This window comes from Trematomus bernacchii, unplaced genomic scaffold (genome assembly GCF_902827165.1).
Source record: "Trematomus bernacchii unplaced genomic scaffold, fTreBer1.1, whole genome shotgun sequence".
NCBI classification, from domain to species: Eukaryota; Metazoa; Chordata; class Actinopteri; order Perciformes; family Nototheniidae; genus Trematomus; species Trematomus bernacchii.
In genome coordinates this window covers 4,054,179-4,080,736 of record NW_022987698.1, presented here as the reverse complement: position 1 = coordinate 4,080,736, position 26,558 = coordinate 4,054,179, and the positions used below count along the sequence as shown (strand labels likewise).

The 26,558-nt window shown below is 41.6% G+C and overlaps 1 protein-coding gene across 1 annotated transcript; it reads left to right on the top strand.

The window, feature by feature from the left end:
- The first annotated feature begins 215 nt into the window (after positions 1–215).
- dstyk (dual serine/threonine and tyrosine protein kinase) lies at positions 216–25,170 on the top strand. Its single transcript, XM_034139580.1, has 14 exons — positions 216–1,327; positions 2,978–3,387; positions 7,518–8,030; positions 8,160–8,355; positions 9,403–9,641; positions 9,991–10,074; positions 10,161–10,337; positions 15,896–16,025; positions 17,922–18,078; positions 18,743–18,875; positions 19,546–19,659; positions 21,710–21,824; positions 21,989–22,123; positions 24,557–25,170. Exons 1-14 carry the CDS (start codon positions 1,129–1,131, stop codon positions 24,742–24,744), a joined length of 2,790 nt encoding a protein of 929 aa, XP_033995471.1. The 5' UTR covers positions 216–1,128; the 3' UTR covers positions 24,745–25,170.
- Positions 25,171–26,558: the final 1,388 nt, after the last annotated feature.

Genomic DNA, 26,558 nt, shown 5'->3' with positions numbered 1-26,558 from the left:
AATATAAGTATGACATTGCAAATAATGCACATACTCAAGTAAAGTCCCTCGAATTGTACTTAAGTAGCCTGCATTACATGAGAGTACTTATATTGCTCTTATTGAAACCATGGTTGAAACAAAGTGATCCATTCACATGCTGAACCGACCAAAGTTGATATTCCTACATTTCCCAGACTGCAGTGCGTCACCGCGAACCCCGCCCTTTCCTCTGCCAAACTTTGGTTGTGTCGACTTTCTGTTTTGCACTGTGACTGCAGAGATTTGATGGTCTCAGCTATGTGAGTTGGTGCAGACACAACCTTGCCCTGCACCACCACTGGCTCTTCTAATCTTCCTCATCATCTTCAAAACAGGAAACAGTTCATGTGTTTGTTTCGCCGTCCTTTTCCAGGGAGAAAGATGTCCGTTGGCTTCTCCGGGACAGAGCCAGTTTAGGAAGATCTCCAGGAAAACGCCAACGCTTTTTGTCGTGCTCGGGTTGTCATTCGGAGGCAACTGTCATCTCCGGGCACCATTTGTTTTACCCGCAGAGCTGTATGGCTGTGAATCTGGGCAGTGGGCTGTTTCCGTGGAGTTAAAGGCGATGCGTGTTGTGCCAGGCCAAGGCGAGGACGGACTGGAGATGCCATCTGGCTAGCAGCGCTAACGGTGTCTGGACCACGGCTAGGTCGCAAAACGCACAATATTTAGCACATTAGTCGGCAACACATGACTGTGCTGTTGGTGTTTTTAATTTTTAAGACACTTATTTGTCTGAAGTCAGTCAGACAGTTGGTGTTAACTAACAAAGATGCCGACATAGCCGTTACTTTGTTCGCTAACCGATGAAACGCAACTGACGACGTCAAGCTAGTGCTAGTCGGCTTCAACATCATAACAACTAAAGACACATGCACAGCGTAATTCACTGACGCAAACACTGCAGGGTTGAATGTCCAGCACTAATGTTAAACTGACTACAAGTGAAGTATTGCACAGCCTAGCAGGTGTATGGACACACGTCATGTTTACTTAAAGGGGAGATAACTGCACAGACTTTTGAGCATCTCAACTGATTTGGTTGTTTGGCACCTGCTAACCGTGTAAATCACAACAAGGGGAAGACCGCAGCTCTATCTGTTCACCATGGAGGGAAATGTGCAACAACAGAAAACCACTCCTTTAGCTCGGGAACTAACAAGGACATTTAACAGCTACAACAAACACACCATACAGTTGAAGAAGAACCTGAAGGAGACCAATGCCTTCTTCCGGGAAATCAGGCAAAATTACAGCAATGCTTGTGCATCGACCATGAGCTCGGAATCAGCTTCTTTTGAGGCAGGTAGGTTTCAACACATGCAGCAACACCTGAACATGTTTATCCATGTTTAAAGCAGCATATGGTAAACTTCTGCATCACAAAGAAAGAGCTAATACGTTTCTACTGCCAAGTGATTTCTCCATCAACAAGTAGACTGGAAAATGCGTTAATTGGGGTTAGGGAAAACTAAAGAGATTAAACCCCCTCTGAAAAGCATGAGTAGACTAAGTGCACCAAATATGCAGGAATCTCTGCACTCATTGGCTGGCTGAGAGCTTGGTTGGCTGGTTAGGTTTTTACTTTAGGCTGTGGACACATTTGTATTATATTTCAGGCACCTTTCAAATGATCATACCCCACCCCTCTTTTTATTTTGTTTCACACTTCTCCATTACAACCACCCAGATTAGTGGTTTTAAACAATGTTTCAAAGCTCCCGGTATCACATATTATGAGTGAGCTGTATTGATCATATGATAAAGATACTTTCTTGAAACATTGATAACATCGAATGTGTCACATCTGCAGGAGTAGCTATGTCAGTCAGAGCTGTTGTACTGTACACCGAGAAAGTCAACATACATTTTTTCAGTGTTGAATGAACAATGTTAAGCTGAAGATTAGATATTGACAGAACAATGCTGCGTTTCATAAGAAAAACCAAACACATGTCTTCACCTGCAAAATGAAGTCAAAAAGAGTCATCTTGCAAATTAATTTGGACACAAAGGGGCAACATATGATGTTAAAGGATCATTCATTGACAATAAAGAACCTTGAACCTTGAACCTTGTGCTAGATTGAATTGACAATAAATTCACATATCTGTTAGAAAGAAATGCACTTTTATATGAAAGACATGTTGGCCATGTCTACTCTCTTTGTTATATAACTGTTTAGACTGTGACTCAGCATTGCTGGGGATTAGTTGTGATGCCCTCTGTAAGAAGGTTCAATTAGTTCCTCTGTGTGCACTTCACATGTAAAGGCTAGATCAGAAAACAATAGCCCCAAGGACATTTTTTCAAAAAATAAATAGAATCTTTTGTTGATATTGTAAGTCATCATCAGATACAAAATAAAGTGTCATTTTACACCCTATTTACGGCTTAAAATTTCACCAAAGTTCCAAAAAAAGCTCACTTACTAGTAGACAGGGTTGCTTAAGGTTACTGAGGAGTAAGGCAAGGCATCAATGATCAGGCAACCAATCAATTAGTCGTAGATAATCGATTTACCGGTCGAGTAACTGTTAATGTTGCAGAACATGCTGTTTTCAGCATCTAAAATGTGGAAAACTATTACTTATTGTATACCCCGTTTAGGCCCTTTTTTGTTTTATGTATATATGTCATACTGTGGGACTGCGGGAAACGGTATCTCGAGATTTCTGTATGTATAACACATGTAGAAATGTTGACAATAAAGCTGACTTTGACTTTGACTTTGAGATTATCGTAGGAAACTTAACATCTTTGTGTAATGGATTGACAAAACAAGAATTTTAAGCCAACATCTTGGAAAATTGGCATTGTCACTTTTCACCTCATTCTTACATTTTGACAACATTATCAATAGAGCAAATAATCTGCAGATAGATAAATAATGAGAAAAAGTGAGTTACAGCCCTACTGAGAAAATCCTTTTCTTTTGTTCTGTCCGTTCCCCCAGGCCAGCTCAGCTGCATCTCTTTCCCCAGCCATGAGGAAGAGTTCCTACGCAACACTGTGGGCGCTGCCCCGTACATCCTGGTACTGGGCCAGGACTGTGCCGCCCGCTACCAGCTGCTCAACTGCCTCCTGGGGGAGAGGCTGCTGCCCCTGGGCCCTGAGGCCGGACAGGCTTGTGAAGGAGTCCAGGGCACGGTCTGCAAGAGGCGGAAGCTGTGTTTCACCCACGGGAGACAGACCCGGCTCAGCCTGGCGCTGCCCGGTCAGTACGAGCTTGTTCACCAGCTGGCAGCTAACTGTGGCCGCTGGGACACCGTGCCCCGGGAAGACCTGGAGATCCATGAGGAATGTGAGGACCCGGCCCACAGGCTGGCAGAGCTGGAGATCACCCTGCATCACCCACTGCTACAGGTAGGTTTCACCTCGCTGCAGACACCCACTGGATCTAATGGTTGTAGTACAATGTCCTCTCAAGGGCTAGATAAAGAGCCTATAAATATGTTTACGTGGTAGTCCTACTGCTATTTCTTTGTTGGCTCTTCATGTACTTTGACACTTAACTCAGTATGGCTAGGCAAGGCTCACTACTTTATTTTTAAAAGGGAAAGTGAATGTGTATGCCTGGATAACAACTCGGTGTAGTTTATTTTTGGCATAAAGATGGACCTTTGTTTATCCCCGTGGGGAATTCAGGAAGCTCTCTAAAGGCACCTGGAGAAGCTTTTAACAGAATTGATGTGAGCAATAATAAGTTAAAGACATCACATGTATACAAGTTGCGTACATACTCTTTTCTTTGGTCGGAATGGACACACATCATTCATTGTATTAGGTCAGTAGTGCCTTGTATGAGTTGCATCATTGATTTCAACCCTATGGCCCAGACATGACTTTACCCTTAGAAACAGGAAAGATGATTTGATTTGTTTCCCTATCCTTGTGTCTGGCTTAAACCAGCCTTTTTGTTCAACACATAGTTAAGCTGGCAGATTACTGAGCAGAGCTGATTATTTCCTGTATTGTTCAGTGTTTTACCCGAATCGTGCTACTGCAGAAATGCATCATTCTCCAGTTGTTGTTGTCTTGTTTAGGTTTGATCGCTTCTTAGAAACGGATTCACAGGTTATTGTGCGGTAACATGGAAATAGGAAGAATCTTTGGACACAGTGAGGCAGTCATCCTGGTAGTCAGCCAGTGTGAGCTGAAAGTCACAATATCTTCAGGGAGAGAATTGATTTAGCATGGTGTAAGGATTGTAGTCATTCCTTATCATGTGTGACACGTGGAAATTAGTCTCTAATCCTTTAGTCCAAGGCCCCTTCGCAAGCATCACACAGCCCCAGAAAATAGGCCTAACTCTGCCTTGGGGCCGCCCGCCCTGCCCCCTTACGTAATGCCACTGGTCTGGTGCGATTCACATGACTAGGTCATGTTAAAAATCCCAAACCCTTTGCTGTGATGAATTTGCCATGGTTATAACTGAAATCTAGGACACATTGTTACAAAAAACGTTACCGTGTTTTAATAACAAAATCAAAATGTTTTTAGTTAGTGTTTTGTGTGAGCTGTGCTAACAAAGACCTATTCACGACGTGTTTCAATCCAACATTTCTGCTACTAAAATCTATTTATACTAATGTTGACTAACATTATTGCCATAAACAATGAATGGATCTTTAAAATGTGTATGAGACAAAAGCGCGGCAGGCAGTAAGTGCCTGATTAACGTTATTGAATAACTCAATTCCTGGTGGATTCTTGACTTTATTGTATTTTAATGCTTTGTTAAATGTGTGTACATTTCTTGGTAAAACCCCATAGCATGGAGTTTGCATGACTTGCCTCATTCAGACTCAGACAAGCAATGTGTTGGCATTGCTTGGTTGAATAAATAAAGCTTTAACATTTGTAAAACTTCTATCATTACTACACAAAGATACATATCTAAAAAACAGAAACGTGTTATAAATTAATACTTGGAACCAAAACGTCAGTGCTTGAAGCCATTTCAGACCCCTGTTGATTTTCACATGTGACTGAAATGCGTGGGGACCTGCTGTCCCTTATTTGTGTGATTTACATGGTGAAATATAATGAAATAATCTTCAACTCAAGTCAATATTTGCATATCACTTGGATAGTTGTGAACAAAGGTTTGTCATAAACCAAAGCAGGTTAAATCTACCCTTTTAGTTTTCTTCTGAATGAATCAAACGAACCTGTCTCATTTGGAGTATACTAAGGCGCCGTTTACACGAGGAGAAAACTGCTTGTATCTGCATAGTTTCGCGTGCGTATAGCCCTATTATTTACACGAGGCCGATAGAAACTGACCCCACAAACGATAACGGGTCCCAAGGTGGATAGATTTGCAAACGAAACGCTCTGGGGGGTCAACCGAGTCCGTGTAATCACCTCTATACGAATATTTCCTGAAAAAATAGCGAAAAAAAAAAAATAGCACCTCTCCTGCTCATTGCTGTAGGAACTATCAAAATAGCTGTGTTAATTAAACGCACAAGGGGTTCTTGAATGAAATAATATTATAAAAGGCAAACCAGAATAGTTAACGCCCAATATACTCCTTAAACAAAATAAACAGAGTCAGATTTCATGCATTGATCCATTATATTGACAAAGGAGGATCTCACCCGGTGTTTGTAGAGAATATCTCTCTTTTCTGAGCGGGTCCTCTCCACGGAGACGTCGGTCGATGCAATATCCACAGATTCGGTTTCTTTCAGTTAACTTCCCCGTAGCATTTATCCATATGCTGAGGAAATTACTATATCCCGCTGAATACCAGCAATCACCACACACACTTCCTCCTGTCAGTAGCTACTGCTAGTGCTACTGCTACTGACCATGCTACAGATATTAGTGCAAAAAATATACAGCTCCTCTACCACAACCATCAGCAACAAGTGGACATGGAGAATTACATGAACTACATGTTGCTAAATACACCGCGGGGCATAAACAGAAGGGTAGCCATGGCAACATTGCGGCGGGGGCTGCTGGGGCTGCTCTTCTTCGCTGCTTTTGGTGTATTTTGGCGGAAGTTACAGCGCCACTTACAGTCCCGGCATATGTACTACAGCGTTTCCAGCGGCCTCGTTTGAACAGACACGTTAAATGAAACAAATGCATGTGAACGGAAGACTTTTTTGAATACGCATACTGTGCATAAACGCAAACGGTCCCGTGTGAGCGGGGCCTTAGGCACAGAATCTCTCTGCTCATTGTGGTATTCACACTCTCCTGCTATTATCACAGCAACCTGCTTTAGAGGCCGACTTGCTAATTATCCTTCTCCATCCCAGAGTCAACCCGTGCTTCCCAACTCAACAAGAGGACCTAAAGGGTGCTCTGCTATCACCTTGTTTCTAAAAAGGTTTTGAGGTCCATCTTGTCTTTTGTGCATTACTCAAGTAATGAATACAAACAAGTCTGCTTGGTTAACGAAGACCTGTTGAATTAGCAATTACCCTTAAAATATGCTAACAGAAGAAAACTGTAATTTCCTACGTGGCCATTTGTCTTGAATGATTTGCTCTGTAGGGCAGGCTCAGATGGGGGCATTAATGCAAACTCAACATTTTCTCAAAGTGTTCTTTTTGAAAACTGACAGCATTAAATCAATTCGAACATTGTACATGGATTTTGAAACGAATGTTTGCAGGCTATCTTTGTTCCAGAGAGACTGCTCAGGCTCTGCTCTTGTTTCTTGGAGACAGGACTGACTGTCTCCTTTGTCTAGCTGTTGGTCATTTTGTCTCTTTTCTCTGGCTGCCCTTTCCCCGGCATTGGTCTCTCCTCTCAAGCTGAGAATATTTTTAGTCAAAGTTGTTTTTCATCAAGGGTTAAGAAAGTGTTTTTACTTGTCATGTCCCTGCCCTGCTGCAGACATTCCCAAGACCATCACAAATATTGATGTGCCATTAGGTGTTCAGAAATAGAAGGAGCATGTGATATGTGTGGACATGTTTTTCTTCCCTTTGCAGATGAAGATGTTTAAAACATCATTTAGTTTTAACACTTGTACACTTAATATACCTTAGGTTAAGTTTAGCTTTTTAAGACTTTTTCTGTCAAGACATTAGACATTGAAAAGCTAAATCTGAGTATGTTTTTCTAGTGTTTGTAGTAGGCATGAAACAAAATGAAAAAATCCTGTCATAACTGTGGTCACATCTTTTTATTAAAAACATAATTGATAAATACATTTAATAGTTCAAATAAAAATTAATTTGAACGACCCTTAAGTCAGAACAAAAACTCTTTCAAAGAAAAGGCTCATAACATGTTGTTGTTTAAACGCTCTGAGCAAGGAAATGCAACACATTTAGTTTTCACATTACGACTTATATCTCATGAACACATCGTAATCATTAGAACAATTGTAGAGGTCTGCGCTCTTCGGGGCCATTTTAGTTCCTGTATTTGATCAATCTGGCTATTTGTTCCTTTCTTTATTGTGGTTACGAACTACAAAGCTTTTAACAAGTAACATTTCATATTTTTGTGTGGTTTGTCCTCAGGAAGCAAAGGTCATGGTGGTGCCTTGCCCGAGTGTCCAGCCTATAGAAGAGGTGCTGGAAGACTTCACCCGGGGAGTGGTCCCCATCATACTTTATGCCATCAACCAGGACTCTCTAAGCACAGAGCAGGTGGCAGAGCTCTGGAAGGTCAAAGAGTTGCTCTCCTTCCCCATCTGTTTTATCCGTATCCCTGACATTATCCCAGCAGCCTCCCCAGAGCCCGGCCGCCGTGGGGAGAAAGAGAAAGAGAAGGAGAGGGAGAAGAGCGCCCTCCATAAGCAGCTGCTCTCCCTCGGCTTCCTCTGTGGCCCGACAGCAAACTGCCCCTGTGGGGCCCCTACACAGACACCCGCCCCTGGTGCCAAGCCCCAGAGCGTACTGGGTGAGGCTTTCGAAAGGCTCCATCGGTTACTGGTGCCTTTTGCTCGCCTGGTGCTTCAGAACCAGCAGGTGGAGGCTGCCAACCTGCTTAATGGGGTCCACTGTCGCTGTCTAGATCTTTTCATCAACCAGGTCAGAGGATAGTGCTGTTCATCTGTATGTCTGGGATTGTTGTGCTGCATTCTCATGAACTGATTTGACCTGGTATGCCCATAATAAATCGCCATCAGACCTTATCGTTTCTGCTCCCCTCCTCTGCAGGCCTTTGACATGCAGAGGGACCTGCAGATTACACCCCGCAGGCTGGAGTACACCCGTGAGAAAGAGGGTGAACTTTTCACCTCCCTTATGGCCATCGCTAACCGTAAACAAGAAGAGATGAAGGAGATGATTGTGGAAACGCTGGGCAGCATGAAAGAGCAGCTGCTGGAGGACGCTGCCAACCTGGAGTTTACAGGTTAGTGAGTGATAAACGCTACAAGTCAGACAGGGTTCCTCTTCTGTTGTTTTGTCGTATTATTTAAGAAGATAATATGTTAATAAGTGGTGGATCGCACAAGTAGATCGATGTTAAAGTAGCAGTAATGTACTGCTGTGGATGAGGGCAGCAGCAAAAACAGTTTTAGCCAATTAAAAGAAAGGTCCACCGTGAGAAATCATTGTGACTCTGATGTTTACATCGTTAATATGTAGAAAATGTCAACTACAGTACAACACAATGTGCTTCACAAAAACCCTCATGATTAGGTGCAAACGAAAACAAATGAAGCCAATGGATTAAAACAATTACAATATAATAAGACGGGTACAAAATACAAAAACAAGAGTTGCAGTGTAAGAAGTGAATACTTATTATATGACAGGAAAGATAAACAGAAAAGTCTTCATCTTTGATTTAAAAGAAGTCAGAGACAGAGATTCTGCTACTGCCTGTCTTTAAGTAGATGTCATGATACAACTTGATAAGATCAGTCTCAGTTCCGTTGTGTGTTCAAGAAACCTGACTCGAAGGCATCAAGACAGGAGTTTAGTGCAGAGAAGTTGCTATGTTTTAGACAAACATCGCTTTTGAATTCATTTCCTTAAAAAAAGTGATGTGGGCTCTTAATCGTTCATTAGTGATGTGCCATGTTTGTAGATGTTCTTTTTTTAAGAGTTGCTTATCGAGAGAAGATCGTGTTTACAATTTGTAGAAGATATGAGATCATGCAATTTAAAATATTTTTGAAAAGCCTGCAGGAGGAGGCTTCCAGATACTGTATAATGACCTCTAGGTCTTTATGGTTAATTGGAAAAAATGGTGTCATGGTATTTAAATTGATCCTGAAGTGCACACAGGTTCAACACACATCCGTATCTAACATTGAAGCACTGACAGTGTGTCTGATTTTCTGAATGTCAGTGAATAAGGAGGTCATTGTGTTGCAGTTATTCGTCAGGATTTCCCTCTGCTTGTTTGTCACGAATACCACATATTAATCTGACCTTCTTCTTTTAACTGCAGACATCATTGTAACAACCAATGGAGAGCCCTTTACGTCAAAGGAGATCAAATCTTGCATCCACCAGATCCAGGAGCTGATAGTGGTTCGCTTGAATCAGGCCGTGGCCAATAAGCTGATCAGCTCTGTGGACTATCTGAGGGAGAGCTTCGTAGGAACTCTGGAGCGATGTCTCAACAGTCTGGAGAAGTCACACATGGACACTTCTGTCCACAATATCACTTCCAATCACCTCAAGCAGGTGGGCACATCTTTGAAACGTCCTCTCGGTCTTTATGGTTGATTGGAAAAAATTGTGTCACAGTATTTAAAGTGCACACAGGTACAACACACATCCGTATCTAACATTGAAGCACTGACAGCATGTCCGATGTTCTGAATGTCAGTGAATAAGGAGGTCATTGTGTTGTAGGCCCTGGTGGATAGTGTCTCTATGTGTGTTTGTAGAAAAGCAAACCAAAACAAAGGTTTCAATATGCTCTGTCAACTCCACTTGGCTTCAGTGCCACCTGCCTCCATAGACTACATTAACTGATAGCTTATGCCATGGCTTTGACTGCATATTTATCCACTCTTTTCATCTGCCACAGTTATTGAATGCTGCCTATCATGTGGAGATCACCTTTACTTCAGGATCCTCTGTCACCAGACTCTTCTGGGATCAAATCAAACAGGTCAGTGTCCAATACATTCAGCTGTAAGAGTTTTCGCTGCATGGAGACCTCTGATGAAGTGTTCCTACTGTGTGTCTTGCTTCCAGATAATCCACAGGATAACGTTTGTGAACCCACCGGCCATCACTCCAGAGTGGAAGCGTAAAGTGGCCCAGGATGCCATAGAAAGTCTCAGTGCTGCCAAATTGGCCAAAAGCATCTGCTCCCAGTTCAGAACGCGCCTCAACAGCTCCCATGAAGCCTTCGCAGCATCATTGCGCCAGGTGAGCCTTCCTTTTTCTTCATTTCTCTCTCTCAATGGCTGCAGCACTTTGCTCTGTATCATTGACACCAGGCAGTCACTTTCACCGACCATATTCTTTAAGGAAAGTGTCATAACTAACACAGTAGACCCAAAGCATACCTTTTTTGAGTCGTTTACCTGCATTATTCCCACATTTTCTAACAATTTTCCAAACTAGAGAGATCCATAATTGTATTCAAAGGGATTGGTCCCCTTCCCTATGGTCGCCTGTTTTGGTGACGTGTCTTTTGAGCATTCATCAGTGTTGTGGTTGTCTGCCAGAAGCTGCCAGAAATTAAAAAGAAAAACGACCTGCGCAAAGGTTAGCGACGATTAACATTGATTTAACAAAAATATATATACTATACATATATTGCTGATAATATTGATGATGATGATGATAATGGCAGCTAGTTTGGATAAAGCATTAGCAGATTAGCATTAGCTGTCGAGAGCTGTTGTCTCTTCTCAGCCAGCGAATGTGTAAAACTGTAAATGATTTGAAATAGAGGGACATTAATCACATGACTACAATAAGTGTGTGACCTCGCTGTTGATTCACATGAATGGTTTTAAAGCCTTTGCACCTTTGAGAGCCCTGGTATGATTTCTTTCACTTTCAAAATACTTTTATTATTAAATTGTATCAACAATTCTGTTATATATCCAATAAAAATCTTTGGACAGCTCTTATTGTCTCTCAGGCCGCACACACCTCTGTGTTCAGCCGTTGTTTCCCCTCCACTTGAATTGCATTGCCTTTTAAGCCTCAATGTGAAAATAGCTGTGACCCTCCATGAAGTATCTTGCAGATCAGTTGCAGTCAAATTGCTCTGATGCTAATTATCACATGACAGACAGTGTGGTTCACATCACTGGATTTATTTCCACGCTGGCCAATTTCTAAAAGAATATAGAAATAATTTATTGTAGCATTCACTTGGGGGAAGAGCTGACAAAGAGAACTGCACAACAAGCGTCCATGGATCACTCCTTTAGAGGAGGAGGGGGTGATGATGTGTGGGTTTCAGGTTTTTTAAGGACAGAAGTATGCACATTTCATTTTTTTAATTGACAGTGATTGTGTGCAGGGAAAATATTTCAACTTAATTAAATATATATATAAATAAATAAATAAATATATTATATTTCTGTTATTATAGAGTTGGAATTAGAGCCAGTAAAGCCACCATGGAGGTGAGATGGAAACTCTGAGTGTGTTGGTATGCAATTTAAATGGAGAAGGTGTTAGGAATTTTAAATGTAAAGTGTGAAGCAGGGATTAATATCAAAGGAAAACAAAGCCTTCCTGGTCACAAGAATTTAAGAGCAGGGTCCTTTTTATCCTGAAAAGAGTACATGACAAGGCACTTATTCTTATCTCCCGAGTTGCAATGTGATGTTAATTACATAATACTTAAGTGAAGTATGTTTGATTTAGTGGAGACGGACCCCTCCAGGTCAAATTCCCAGGCCCAGTTTTTACCCCTCTGTTTTTCTGCCCTGCCTGCTACCGTACGTTAAAGATTCTGGGTTCAAGTCTTATTTATTGCAAAGCACTTCACAGCCGCCTGTCTGCAAACTGTTTGCACCGCATAGGAACCAACACAACATGCAAATGTGAGAGTGACTCACTATTTCATTACTTGAATAATAGATGAATACATAAATGGAGAACAAAGATCTAAACAGTTCCTCTTTATATTGTGTTTTTATTCATACATCTATTATTACCCATGTTGCATGTCAATATCTGAAAAGTTGTATTATTAAATACAGTAAAAATACAAAACAACAGTTTTTATGCCATGAATATGTTACTAATCTGGTTGAATGAACATCAGCGTACATGCCAGACATCAGAATACAGGGTTTAGATGTTGACTGAATCTCTTTTTTTAAGTGTAAAAGTCTTCAACAACTGTATTGACACATAGTGACTAGGACTGAAGGATTTGGGAAACATATCTTAGCTGATGTTACAATTTTGGTTTGATTCCTGACATTGTATTGAATGACAATTATTGCATTATTATTCTACTTTTAATAAAAAAAACATTTTAAATGATCTTACATCATGCGTCTTCTGCGATCTGTAGATTTCATTAGGACATATTGCGTAATTTATTGCTACATCATTTTTAAACTCATGAACGATCCTGTCAAAATCAGCCCGGGGAGGAACATGGAAACTGCTGTTTCAGCATGTTGTGAGATACAGCCGGCGGCAGCTACTGGCTGGAGAAAGCTGTGTATTATATTGCTTTCACAGAAATGTACGTTACAATCTTCAACTGAAGTTGTAAACTTAGCCCAGTCTGATACTATGTCCTCCGACTCCCTGGACACTGAGCAATTAACCTCAGCCTTTCTCTCTACCTGCACTGGAGCTCTTGACATTGTTGCTCCCCTGAAACTCATGCGCCCCAGAGCTAAATCTGAACCCTGGCTCAATGACGTCACTCGTGCTGCCAGGCGTGAGTGCCGGCAGGCTGAGCGCAGGTGGAAGAAGGACAAGCTTAATGTAACTCATGACATTTTAAAAGAGAGTTGGAGAAAGTATCGGAGCATTGTAAAAGCTGAAAAGACGAGTTATTTTACTGATATTATTTCTAGTAATTTAAACAAACCTTGTGTTCTTTTTAAAACCATTGATGCTATGTTAAACTCCTTTATCCACTTGTATTGAAGCTTCAACTGAGGTGTGTGAAAAATGTCTCTGCTATTTTATAGACAAGATCTCCACTATTAGAGCCTGTATCTCACCACCCTCTTTTGACCCCTCCATTGACATCACATGCAATGGAGGGGTCCTGTGTCGTTGTCATCTCTTAGTGACATTGTTGCTAAATTAAAACCCTCATCTTGTCCCACAGACCCACTCCCTCCTCGACTTTTTAAAGAGATATGGGACACTATTGGATCTAATGTCCATACAATTATAAATAGCAGCCTAGAGTCCGGTTCTGTGCCAGTTTATTTTAAACAAGCGGTTGTGGCACCCCTGATCAAAAAACCTAATCTGGACACTTCTGTCTTCTCTAATTACAGACCCATCTCCAAGCTTCCTTTTATCTCAAAAATATTGGAGAAAACCGTACTCTTACAGCTGCAGTCTTTTATACATGCACACAATATTTTTGATATTTTTCAGTCCGGTTTTAAAGTGCTTCACAGTACTGAGTCTGCCCTTCTAAGAGTATTCAATTACCTCCTGGTCGCTACAGACTCTGGTGACTCTGCCATCCTTATGCTCTTAGACCTCACAGCTGCCTTCGATAGGATTGACCACTCCATCCTTATCTCTGGTCTAGAGCACTGTGTGGGTATCAGGGGCACTGCCTTAGAGTGGTTCAGGTCCTATCTGTCCCAGAGATCCTTCTCTGTTAGGCTTGGTGACTTTACATCGTCTTCTGCCCCCCTATCCTGTGGAGTTCCCCAAGGTTCTATTTTGGGGCCCATTTTCTTTTCTTTATACCTTCTCCTCCTTGGACTTTTTTAAAGAAAACATGGCGTCTCCTACCACCTTTATGCGGACGACTCCCAAAGATATCTACCTAGGGCTGTGCGATTATGGCAAAAATCATAATCACGATTATTTTGGTCAATAATTGATATTCATTGACTTTAAAACAAATACAAATAATAATTTGAACAGTATCTTTTTAACTGTTGATTACCCTGAGCGTATAATTCAACTGAAAAACCAATACAAAAATAAATAAAATAAATTATACATTTATATTTACATTTAAATAAATAATATAAAAATAATAAATACCAATAAACAAGATCAACAAATATTTTGGAGCGCACTTCAACAAGCTACTAAACATATGTAAATATGATAAATACAAATAAATTAGACTAAAATAAATTAGATCAAATATGTTGCAGTGCACTGTCACAACCAAGCAAAGCAAAATAATCGTTTTTTTCGATTATGTTGTTTTCGTAATTGTGGCAGGCCAAAATCGTAATTGCGATTAAAATACGATTAATTGCACAGCCCTATATCTACCCCTAAAAACAAACACCAGCTCTCTGATGCCCCTTGTTGACTGTCTTAATGACATAAAGGCCTGGATGGCGCTAAACCTTTTAAATATAAATGAGAGCAAAACGGAGGTCATTGTGTTTGGACCAAATGGTGATTCCATTGACCTGGGTTCCCTGCAACCGTATGCAAAACCCATGGTCACTAATCTGGGCGTCAAAATCGACAGTGCTTTTAAATTGGATACACAGATAAACTCTGTGGTTGAGTCCAGTTTTTATCACTTGAGGCTCCTGTCAAAAATGAAACCGGTTTTTATCCTTTTTAGACTTTGAGCATGTTATTCATGCCTTTTGTTTCGACTCGTTTAGATTACTGTAATGCACTTTATGCCGGCCTAAACCAGACTTCGCTGGCCCGCCTGCAGCTTGTACAAAACGCTGCGGCTCGGCTGCACATCACACCAATTCTGGCTTCCCTCCACTGGCTTCCTGTCCATTTTAGAGTTCATTTGAAGATTGTATTGTTTGTTTTTAAATCGTTCAATGGGCTGGCCCCTCAGTACATCTCCGGCCTCCTACAGGTGTACAGCCCCTCAAGGGCTTTGAGGTCGGCTGATCAGCTGCTGCTGGTAGTCCCTAAAACCAAGAAAAATACCAGGGGAGACCGAGCCTTCTCAGCGGTAGCCCCCAGGCTCTGGAACGATGTCAAATTGTGTCCCGCCTAAAGAACCACCTCTTTTCCCTCGCTTTCGAGTCAGTCTGAGCTCGACCTATTTGTATGCTTTTATTGTCTGTCCATAGCCTTTGTGTGCCTTGTATTTATTCTTATGTGTGCCTTTTATCTATTCTTATGTGTGGCTTTTATCTATTCTTGTGTGTGCCTTTTATCTATTCTTGTAATATTATATTTTGTTATAATGATATCTTTGTTGTGAAGCACTTTGGCAAACCCTCTGTTTTTAAAATGTGCTATAGAAATAAAGTGGATTGGATTGAAGGCAGTGCTACAGTCGTGTGGCTCATCGCTACAGTATTGTTATTTATTCATCTCCCGTTGTGGCTATGATTTGGATTGTGATCTTTTGAATTTGCTTTTTGTTGCAAACTTATTTTTTATGCATTTCATCTGATAATTCTAAAATAACAGAATTGATTGTGGTTCTGTTGTTGTGTAATGCTAGTTCAGCTGTGTAGTTTATTAGCCTGCGAGCATTGAATGTCATTCCTGTTGGAGAATTATTTTCATAGCACCTGATTAAAAAAAATCCAGCGCCTCAAAGCTCCCTAAAATGCATTTTCTGGCACTGCCGCAGATTTCATGAGGTTGTTAAAAGTAATTTTATTTATTTACCACAACATGCACGTACAGTAGGGAGCCCACATATTACAGACTGCTTAGTGTAATCTATCCATTTCATCCGGCTCTGAGTAAGGCACATTAAGGGCTGCTTTAACAGTTTCTGTTAAATGAAAAGAGTCATTTAGCAGCTTGTTTTAATGCTAACCATGGGATGTTATGTCATGTGTTGGTGTTTGTAGCTGGAGGAAGGACACACGGGGCGTCTGGAGCGCACCGAGGACCTGTGGCTGCGAGTGAGGAAGGACCACGCCCCCCGGCTGGCCCGCCTGTCTCTGGAGAGCCGCTCCCTCAGGGATGTGCTGCTGCACGGTGAGTCACCACCAAGTCCTCCCTCTGTCCATTCATACAGTGAAACTCACAGAGCTGACGTACCTCCCTGAACAACTTTTCAATACTGTAAAAAGTCATTTGGGTCGAGGATCGGCCTGTGTCTTTACGGACAGCCCGTAGGATCCTCCCGCTCAGCGCAGGTGACATTATTTTGGGTCTATCACTTTTTCGTCCCGTAACCCACAGGATCTTTGAAGAAATGTAAAAAGACCGTCTTACTGCGTCCAACCTCGGCAGTGATGGAGTGTTTCGAGAGGCCTTGCTTGTGCAGCTCCTCCTTCACAAGACAGAAAGTATTTTGCCTTTGCCACCAGGAGGTCATGACAGTGTGAATGCCTGAATGAAAATGACATGAAAGCCAGATTTCTGCACTGATTTTGAATTTTTAAGGCAATGGTATTAAACCTTTGATCGGCTGATGAACAGCCTGTTTGAGTTTAAATGCAGTTTTCAATAAATTGCCTACTGTCTTTATTTGATCTATTGCCCCCGTTTCTTTTTTTTTGCATTTTGAAGCTCTACTAACAACCTGGATAAGATCCACCAGTGAGAAATACAAATTCTTGTAATTTTCCCCCTGGTTTTAAAGGGCCCATGTCATGGCCATTTCTACTGATCATAATTCCATTGTTGAGGTATACTAAAATAGATTTATACTGTGCAATTTTCCAAACTCACATTGGTTTCTCATACAGCATCTCTGTAAAGTATGTGTATTCACCAGGTATTCACTCTCTGTCCTAAACGGCTTGTTGGAGCTCCTGCCCCCCCCCTCCCTGTGAGCCCAGTATGCTCTGATTGGTCGGGACGTTGATGCTCGTTGCTGCTCGCAGCTGCTGTGAGCTGCTGCGAGGAGCAGACAGGCTTCCGTGTCGGCGATACAGGAGAACAAGCGAAACTCATCCTGAGCACACACAAACACTCACAGCCTAAGTAAAAACAATAAGTGTGGCTTGATATTGAGTAAGAAAAAGGTTTATAACGCTGTGAGCATGGGTCTGCGGAGAGCATTTCTCCGCGATCCCAACTTAGTAGCCCGAAAAACGTTTACCCATTTAAACAGTCGTGGTAGATACCTTGTTTGTTTTAAACATCAGAAATACACAAACAACAATGAATACTTACAGGTTGTGTACCCGAATCTCCAGCTGGTCCAAACAAAGTAGGAACAGCATCGTTCTTCAGTGCCCTACGCTGTACATATCCGGCATGAATCGCTGAAAGGTTTGGGAAGCTTTGTTACGTGAAAGGCGGGCAGAGGGTGCGGCCATAGCTCTGGACGTGGCTACTGGGTATCCCTACGTAGCGATACCCAGTAAGAAAACATTGGAAAATGAGAAATCTCCAACGAGGCGTTTTGGGGAGGTCTTTTCTGTGTTAGAGTTTTACTCGCTACAGGGTGTGCTTTCAGGGTTTTTGACTCTGCAGACCGTTTACATGCATACAAACCTTCATAACACACAAGGGGACGGGTAATAACCGGAAAAGCATGACATGGGAGCTTTAAGATTTTGTTAGGGAGTGCATCATATTATACAAATTGTTCATTTAAAACGTTTTAGAACATTACAACAAAGATTTCTCTTAGTTTACTATAAAGTATTAAACTCATATTTACTGAGAAATTGTAATTCAGATGAACATAAAACAGTCTTCTAGTGTCTAAACTTTGCACATCATTCTGCACAGTGAAGCTCAAACATCCAAATGAAGTAACCATAAGCAAACAGATTTCTGACTGAACTCAGTGTGAGAACAACACATCTAGAGACAATACGTCTCTAGATACAATACAATACTTAATTACATTAAGGTGAATGAATTCAATCATAATCCCACCCAGCTAATAAAGAATCCAAACTTGTTTTCTGACAGGCAAGCCTAAGCTGGGCCGAGAGTTGGGCCGCGGTCAGTACGGCGTGGTGTACCTGTGTGACAGCTGGGGCGGACACTACCCGTGTGCCCTGAAGTCTGTGGTCCCGCCTGATGATAAACACTGGAACGACCTGGCTCTGGAGTTTCACTACACAAGGTGAGTTAGTTAGAAACTTTATTCTTCACAGTGTGGAAAGATGTCTTTGGCTACAAAAGGTTCCAAAGGTGTGTGCATTCCTCAGTATACTGAATACATGCATCATTAAGTGAGTGTAAAACATCACACACACGGACAGACGGACACAGCTGCTTTGTTGTTATATCGGCAGCAAACCTATTTCTCGTAGAGATATTTCAGAGGTTTTCTTCACATCAAACCTTAATAAAACTGAATAGTCATCACAGCTGTCAGTGCATTATACTGACAGGCGGTGAGGATTGAACATTTCAAATGACTCGCTGTGTCTGAGCAGCTCCATTTATTAAAAGTTTGGACATTGAACATGACAGTTGCACTGTTTGCTGTGAAGGCCAAACTCCTCCCAGTGCATTTAAAAAACAAAACAAAAAACAGTTTTCAGTGTGGAAGCCTCGAGGCTCTGCTGTGCTCACATCAGTTGTTGAAAGCGTCTAATTAATATTCGTCTGCTCCAACTGCCATAAAACTGAGGAATGCATGACGATTGTAAAAAAGCTGCCTTAATGTGGACAAACGAGACTTGCATGAGTATACTGTGACTTCAAGATAACAGAAAGTGATTCTTTAAGGATCATATGGCTGAAATATTTTCTTTCTGTCCTTTGGATGTGTGTTTCTTCAGGTCCCTGCCGAAGCACGAGCGGCTGGTGGACCTGCACGGCTCGGTGATCGATCACACCTACGGGGGGGGGTCCAGCATCGCCGTGCTGCTCATCATGGAGCGGCTGCACAGAGACCTCTACACAGGCCTCAAGGTGACTTGGAGGAATATTATTGGATTTGGTCAAATCTAACTCGTTACTTCCACTTTAAAGCTGATTCTTACTAGTTTGATGTTGAAGTTTGAAGTATTCATGTTGGTTTTTTATATTTTTGTCTTAGAAATACAATAAATCAAATTACAATAATGCCTTTGTCCACACTACACAACAAATATGTATGCATACATTGACTGATCGTAAGCATCTTTGAACATTAGGAAAAGCGCTATAGAAATCCCATGTATTATTATTATTATTATTAATAATAATCAAAACTCAAATTTGATGCCAATGCTTAATGTTGTGGTACATTTAGATTTTCTTGTATAATTGTGGGTGCTGAGAAATCGAAAAGATAACGCGTTCTCCCATATTGATGCTTAAATGGAGGCCTGTGCAAATATTTCCCCCTGCACGAATTAATATGAATATTTTGTATGTCAATTTATTCAATTTTTTGAACATGTTCAAAACAAAACAAACATGAAAAAAATAATTAATAATAATAAAAATAAGCAAAATAACCAATAGGGGCAAGAAAAATTACTTTGTTCATGAAATAAAAGTTCAGTTCATCGTCATCGGCATTCGTGATGTAAATCCGTTCTGGGTGTAAAACGGCTTTAAGTCCAAGTCTTCTCCTTTCTGTCCCCATGTCTCCCAGGCTGGTCTATCACTGAAGGAGAGGCTTCTCATCGCTCTGGACGTGGTGGAGGGGATCCGCTTCCTGCATGGTCAGGGCCTCTTGCACAGAGACATAAAGCTAAAGAACGTTCTGGTAAGTTCAGAGCAGCTAAAAACTCAGCAAACCTTTTTTAGTCTGTGACTTCTGAGGGTTTTTGTTTTTAGTATAAGCTTTATTATAACACCTCCGGTATGGGCTCAGAACAGTCTCATAATACACACATGCACACAGAAGGATTCACACTTGTATTTCCGGATCCACACTTGTGTTTGTCAATGCACACACAAATGTGTTCCGTTTCATATACATGTAAATAAAATCCAAATACAGAAAAAAGTTTTATATATGTATTTTTGATCCTCACATATTTGTTTTCCGTTTAAAACCGCTGCACCTACAAACACAAACCACTTTCTGTGCATGGATCGCTGTGCATTCGTGTGTGGGTTTTTTGAGACTCCCCTGACGGTGACCCGATTCGTACTTGTAATTTTTTCTATCTATAGCCAATCAGATGTCTCCTCAATTCTAAGCCAATCACATGAGCGCGCCCCCACGAGGGTAGATTTCTTGCGTTCATGACGTAGCGCTTCATGTACGCATTTTGCGCTGTCCGGAGCTGACAGGTCCATGGAGCCTGCCTGCAGGCGCTAATCTCAGGACACCTCCACTCTCAGTACATTGCCACTTTCCGAGCAGGAAATGCACGCAAATACAAGCCTTTATATTATTAAGGTACAGTGCCACTTTCCGAACCATTAATGAATGCTTGTGTATACAAAAACGGCAGGCAGAACCGTTTTAAATGTGTGTTTCCTGTATGGCGAATACAGCTGCTTTATTTATGTCTGTATGAAGTTGTTGTGAGTGTGGAGGGAGCAGCTACAGGTTAGCTTAGCCTAATCGATCAGTGCACTACGAAGCCAGTGCTAGACAGTGAACTGTCAACGGGTGGAGCCCCGCCGGTCATTATCGGCCGATATTCACTCTTAATAGTTTGATCGGTGCTCTCTATAAAGGCCGATCAGGAGAGCTGGATCTGATCGAGATGGACATAAACGCGAGTGAAGTTTTAGCGAGCTGCATGAGAAACTGACGGGCTGTCAGGAGAGAGGGAGGGAGAGAGGAAAAGAGATGATCCGTTACTCCCGTGTTATTAGACATATCCGGTCATAGTCCGGGAATTAAGGGCGAACAGAAAACGCTGCTAACACAATGCGTGCTTCGGAGGGAGGTCGGCGGGCTTCGGAGGCGGGCGGAGGAGGAGGAGGAGTGAGGAGGAGGAGGAGGAGGGGGGAGGAGGAGGAGGAGGAGAGGAGGCGGAGGAGGAGGTAGGAGGGGAGGAGGCGGAGGGAGGAGGTAGGAGAGGAGGAGGATGAAGGGAGGAGGAGGATGGAGGGAGGATGGAGGAGGAGGAGGCGTGAGGAGGAGCGGCGAGGAGGAGGATGAGGAGGAGGAGGAGGAGGAGAGGGAGGAGGAGGAGGAGGAGGAGGAGGAGGGCTGGGAGAGGAGGAGAGGAGGAGGAGAGTAGGAGGAGGAGGGTGGAGGAGGAAGGAGGAGGAGGACGGGAGGAGGAGGACGGAGGAGGAGGAGGATGGGAGAGGAGGAGGAGGAGGGAGGGAGGGAGGGGAGTTGAGAGGAGGGAGGAGAGATGAGGAGGGGAGGGCGGGGAGGAGGAGAGAGGAAGGAGGAGGATAGGAGTAGGAGAGGAGGAGGAGGAGGGGAGGCGGAGGCAGGCGGAGTAGTCAGGGAGGAGGAAACCGGACTATACAGAGGACGAATGAGGCGAGTGATGGGAGGAGAAAGGAGAGGGAGTAGGCTGTAGCTCTTCTGAGCGTGCAGGGGATTTAAATGGAAAACAAATATGTGAGGATCAAAAATACATATGTAAAACTTTTTTCTGTATTTTGATTTTATTTACATGTATATGAAACGGAACACATTTGTGTGTGCATTGAAAAACACAAGTGTGGATCCGGAAATACAAGTGTGAATCCTTTTGCGGATCATGAAATACAAGTGTGAACCCTTCTGTGTGCATGTGTGTATTATGAGACTGTTCTGAGCCCATACTCAGGGGCTTCATGGACGAACCGTGCACAGACATAACGAGCCCTCTTTTTTGATGTCATTTCAATTCCAGTTGGACAAACAAAATCGTGCAAAGATAACGGACCTGGGCTTCTGTAAACCAGAGGCCATGATGTCCGGCAGCATCGTAGGAACGCCCATCCACATGGCCCCGGAGCTTTTTACAGGTACGATTACGGAGCAGTCACATGACCTATACCAGTGTCTCCAGGAAGTGTGTCAGAACTGAGATTTGTTATCACATCTTATTTCAAAATGATACCAAATTGTGCAGGAAAGTTATTTATTAGTCTGTTTAAGGTTGCTCTGCTTGTGATTCTTCCCCTGACAGGAAAGTATGATAACTCTGTTGATGTTTACGCCTTCGGGATCCTCTTCTGGTACCTCTGCACTGGTTCAGTCAAACTCCCAGAATCCTTTGAGAAATGCTCCAGCAAGGACCAGCTCTGGAATAACGTTAAAAAAGGTAAAACGTTGCTTTCACACTGGCAGTTTGGTGTGTTGTTCCCTGATCAATAAAAGTAAAATGGTTCGGTTTGTGTTCACTCTGACTTTTAACAATCCTACCAAGAACGGCAAACATGATGTTAAACAAACAGGAACGCACTGATTGGATAGTTGTGTTGTTATCTGGCGATTGTGTAATAATACGGATCCATGCGGAGCAAACATCTTCCGGTGACACTTTGATGTTTGTAATGCATTCATTCAGATTCTCTGGTGTCACAGATTCACGAGGAAACGGCTGATTTTGAGCATTAGTCGAGACATCATGTCATGAATAGTGACAAAGTGGTAGAAACAAAACGTAAAGAGGCTTCTCATGCAATAATAAAACAAGATTACTTTAAAATCACTTTGTGGCTTATTGTTTAAGGAAGCAGTGTCCATCGCAATGACAGTCAAAACAAACCGAGGAGATGTGCAATATTGTAGATTTTTAACATAAGCTGTTTTATTTTAGCTAATATAGTTTTGGTTTTAATATTTAATATATTTTGGCATCTACAGAGGTGGCGAGAGAGACTCTTTTGACCACTATTTAACTGGTTATAAATGGATTTTTGTTTAATTTCTTCATGAAGTTAAATTAGATTAAAGTTAAGGAAGTTTTGTTGAATAAATGAATTTAATTTCGAAAGTGGACGAGAAATTATTTTTGAAGTGCTTAGGAGCAGACCACATATTTATTGCTGTAAACGCAAAAAATAAATCTGGTATTTTATCTACATAGTCTGTTTTGTAACCAAAACAATTTGATATTCAAAATAAAACAATATGTCGTCATACATGTTTTTTCTCCTGCCGTGTCAGGTCAGACACGAAGCGTGCCAGAGCTGTTTGGCATTAAATAATCACCAAACAACACTAAACATTGCTGTAGGTATAAAGAAATTCTATAAACTATACTTTTACAATTGAGTTTATAAAGGCTTGAAAGATGGAAATATATTCTGTGCATAGGCGGCGCGTGAGGCTCAGGTTTGGGAAGGCTAAATAACTTTTTTTACCTGACGCTGCCCGCCTCCGGCGTCTATAGAAAAGAGATCAACTCAGTGAAAGCACCGCCTGCTGACCAATTAGAGCTCAGTGTGCGGAGTTTAAATCTATCAAGTCATATTACAGGATAAAGGAAATACAGTTTAAACTGCCGTATGCAGAGAAGACGCCGACGTGTCGCACTTATCATTCATATCACATCATCAATCATATAATATCATAATATATCATATATTTCCTTATCTGAGTCAGCTTCTCGAGCCGTATCTGGCCGTGCAACACTCACAGTGTCACATACTGTATGCAGAAGTATTATTTTAAGCAACACATTAGGTTGACGAAACACTCAACTCAAATGTAATTAAAGTCAGATCCACTCATGTCTTACATTAAATTACATTACATTGCATTTAGCTGACGCTTTTATCCAAAGCGACTTACAATAGTGCATTCGACCAGGAAGATACAAACTTGAAGAAAACTGAATCATATAAGTACATCAGGTTTCATAGAGCCAAAACATTTCAAGTGCTACTCAACTGGCTTTAGATAAGCCAGTCCTTTATTAGTATACAAGTGCTTTGTTAGCAATTATTTGTTAGTAGTCGCTCGAAGTGGAGTCGAAAGAGATGAGTTTTCAGTCTGCGCCGGAAGATGTGTAAGCTTTCTGCTGTCCTGATTTCAATGGGGAGCTCATTCCACCATTTTGGAGCCAGGATAGCAAACCGACGTGTTTTTGCTGATGGGAACTTGGGTCCCCCTCGCAGTGGGGCAGTGATATCATAAAACTGTTGTACGCTTTCAAACACTCGGTAGTTTATTTATTTTTTAACCAGTTGTTCTATATTCACCTTGCAGGTGCAACTATGTGGCTTGTATCCTGGATTATATGTTTAAGTCATGGATGTTTAAAGTTCATATTTGTCTAATATTTTACTTTTCATTAATGAAGTATGACGCTGCGCTGTCAGTAGGCTACACTTGTCCCTGTTTGTGATTGGTCAAATGTAGCTAACCCCGCCCCTTTCACATGAACGCGCTCTCAGCTGGAGAGAGAAACCCTGGCTTGATTTACCGAGTTGATAACCAGCGTCGTAGGACCGCTTAGCGAGATCTCGTTTGTTTTGGGTTAGTTAAGATAACTCAAACATATCCAGGGTATGTTGAACTGGCTTCGTAGAACAGGGCACAGGTGGCTGCATAGCAGCGCTAATGTCAAAGACACAAACATTATACATTATATTTTAATTTTACCAGGATGCGACAAATATTTGGGAAGGCTTAGCCTTCCCTAGCCTACAGTACCCGCCGCCCCTGATTCTGTGCTTGAATTGAGCTTTTAAAGAGCTGTAGGAGCGGCTGTATTGTTCCTGTTTTCACTCTGTCCCGCCCCCCCCAGGAGCCAGACCCGAGCGGCTGCCCACCTTCGACGAGGAGTGCTGGCAGCTGATGGAGGCCTGCTGGAACGGGGACCCCCTGCAGAGGCCCCTGCTCGGTATTGTGGAGCCCAGCCTGCAAAGCATTATGGTCCGTCTCTGCAAGTGCGGCTCTGAACAGAAACGCAGCAGCCTCGAGAACTCAAACTGAAAACACTCTGGACAAACTAACACGTGTGTGACAGGGACGCTGATCAGGAGTGTTTTCTTGTATTTATAAAGAACGGAGATGAACAGGTGACCAATGAATAATGTTTGAGCTGTCCTCCTTTGTCGGATTTACACTATTTATGAGGATTTGATACAGACAAGACGTTTGAAAATATGTGTGTTTTATTGTTTGTGCTTTGTGTATTTGTATACAAACTCTACATCATGCTTTTGTCGTAGCCGCCATGCTAATTGCTACTTGGTTATATAATTGTTACTAGATGCAAATTGTTTTTAAAGTAGTCCATTCCCAGTGTTATAACAAAATATAAATATATAAAGATTAATTTTAGATTGTATTTAAACTGAACATTTCTGCATCTATACAAAAACAACTTTTTTAATAAAATGATCTGTTACAACATGATTGTGTCACTCCGCTGTCTTCAGTCAATAATATCATGATCTTTTCTGAGGAAAGAAAGTAACAGTATTCCTTTAAATCAATGGTTTCTCACCTTTTTGGCCCCATGACTCCTTACTGTAAAGAAGTGTGTCCTCCCTGAGTGTTAACAACCAGTGTACACATGCTATCAAACAATGGCTCATTTGTTTGGCCTGACACATTTTTAGATGCCCAAAGATATTGGATTTTCCAGTTGTTCACGAGGGAAAATAAGGGACAATAAACATAGTTTTGTCAGAATTATCTTTTTTCTTTTTGGTTCTTTTGAAAGAGTTATTACTTACTCTGTCTTCAAACAATAAGCCTGTACTGCGGGGTACTTCAGTGTGATGGCAACATACAGAGTAAGTGCAACTTTTTGACTGTTTTACTGCTGAAGCTGGGAATCATTGGACATTTTACAAATGTTTTTTATTATAAATAATTCTTAATGGTTAATTACGTTAAATGTACCCTGTGTTAAGGACTAGTTGATTAATCAAACAGAAGTTTATAAATGAGTATTGCTTAATTCATTTAATTTAAGTAATCATCATACACACTCTGCTTAAGCTTTTTAATAGAATTGTTGAACTCTTGATTTAGGAGTAAGGAGGAATGAGTTGTAAGAAGGTTCCTCATCACACTTTGATGAAATATGAACATTATGAGCAGCTTTAGCACCACCTGGTGAGTTTATGCCTCATCTCTCTTTGGTTATAAATGTTTCTAAATAGGGTAAGCAGAACGTTTTAGGGGACAAGTAACAAAACATATTTATATGGACCAAATAATCAATACAAATGCTTGACTTTAAAATAATGACACTATAAAGATTTAAGAATAGTTCATTCAGATATTCTGCTTAAATCAAAGATTCACATTGCTGGTATTTCTTCTTGTTCATTAGCTTCTGACTTTAAGAATTTCAGTGGTTAAAATCATATTTTATGTTATGCTTCAGATGCCTCAGAGTTCAGTCGTTGATTCAGGATTTGTAAAGATAAGCTTGTTACCTTCACTCAGGGGCGCCGCCAGGGATTTTGGGCCCCATGAAAAGATAATCACATTGGTTACTTAAACATTTTTTTCTTAATGTTCTGAAATTGTTTGGGTCCCTGTCAGTCACGGGCCCTTAGAATCGTCCTAACTTTTCACCCCCTTATGGCACCCCTGCCTTCACTAGAGGCAGGCCAACTGTTTCCAGACGTTATGCTACACTGGGCTATGAGACAGCTGGCTTCATGTTTGACGCTACCAAGAAATGAAAGTGGTATTAACATTTAGCCAAGTTATAAGTATATTTCCTAAAATGTTAAATGTTTGCCAAAACCATCCGCCGTGAAATGCCACAAAGGCTGTGTTCCCCA

Coding starts and splice junctions, on each gene's coding strand:
- dstyk (XM_034139580.1), top strand. CDS start 1,129: ATGGAGGGAAATGTGCAACAACAGAAAACCACTCCTTTAGCTCGGGAA. Junction 9,642..9,990: donor CTTCCAATCACCTCAAGCAG/GTGGGCACATCT, acceptor CATCTGCCACAG/TTATTGAATGCTGCCTATCA. Junction 16,026..17,921: donor CAGGGATGTGCTGCTGCACG/GTGAGTCACCAC, acceptor GTTTTCTGACAG/GCAAGCCTAAGCTGGGCCGA.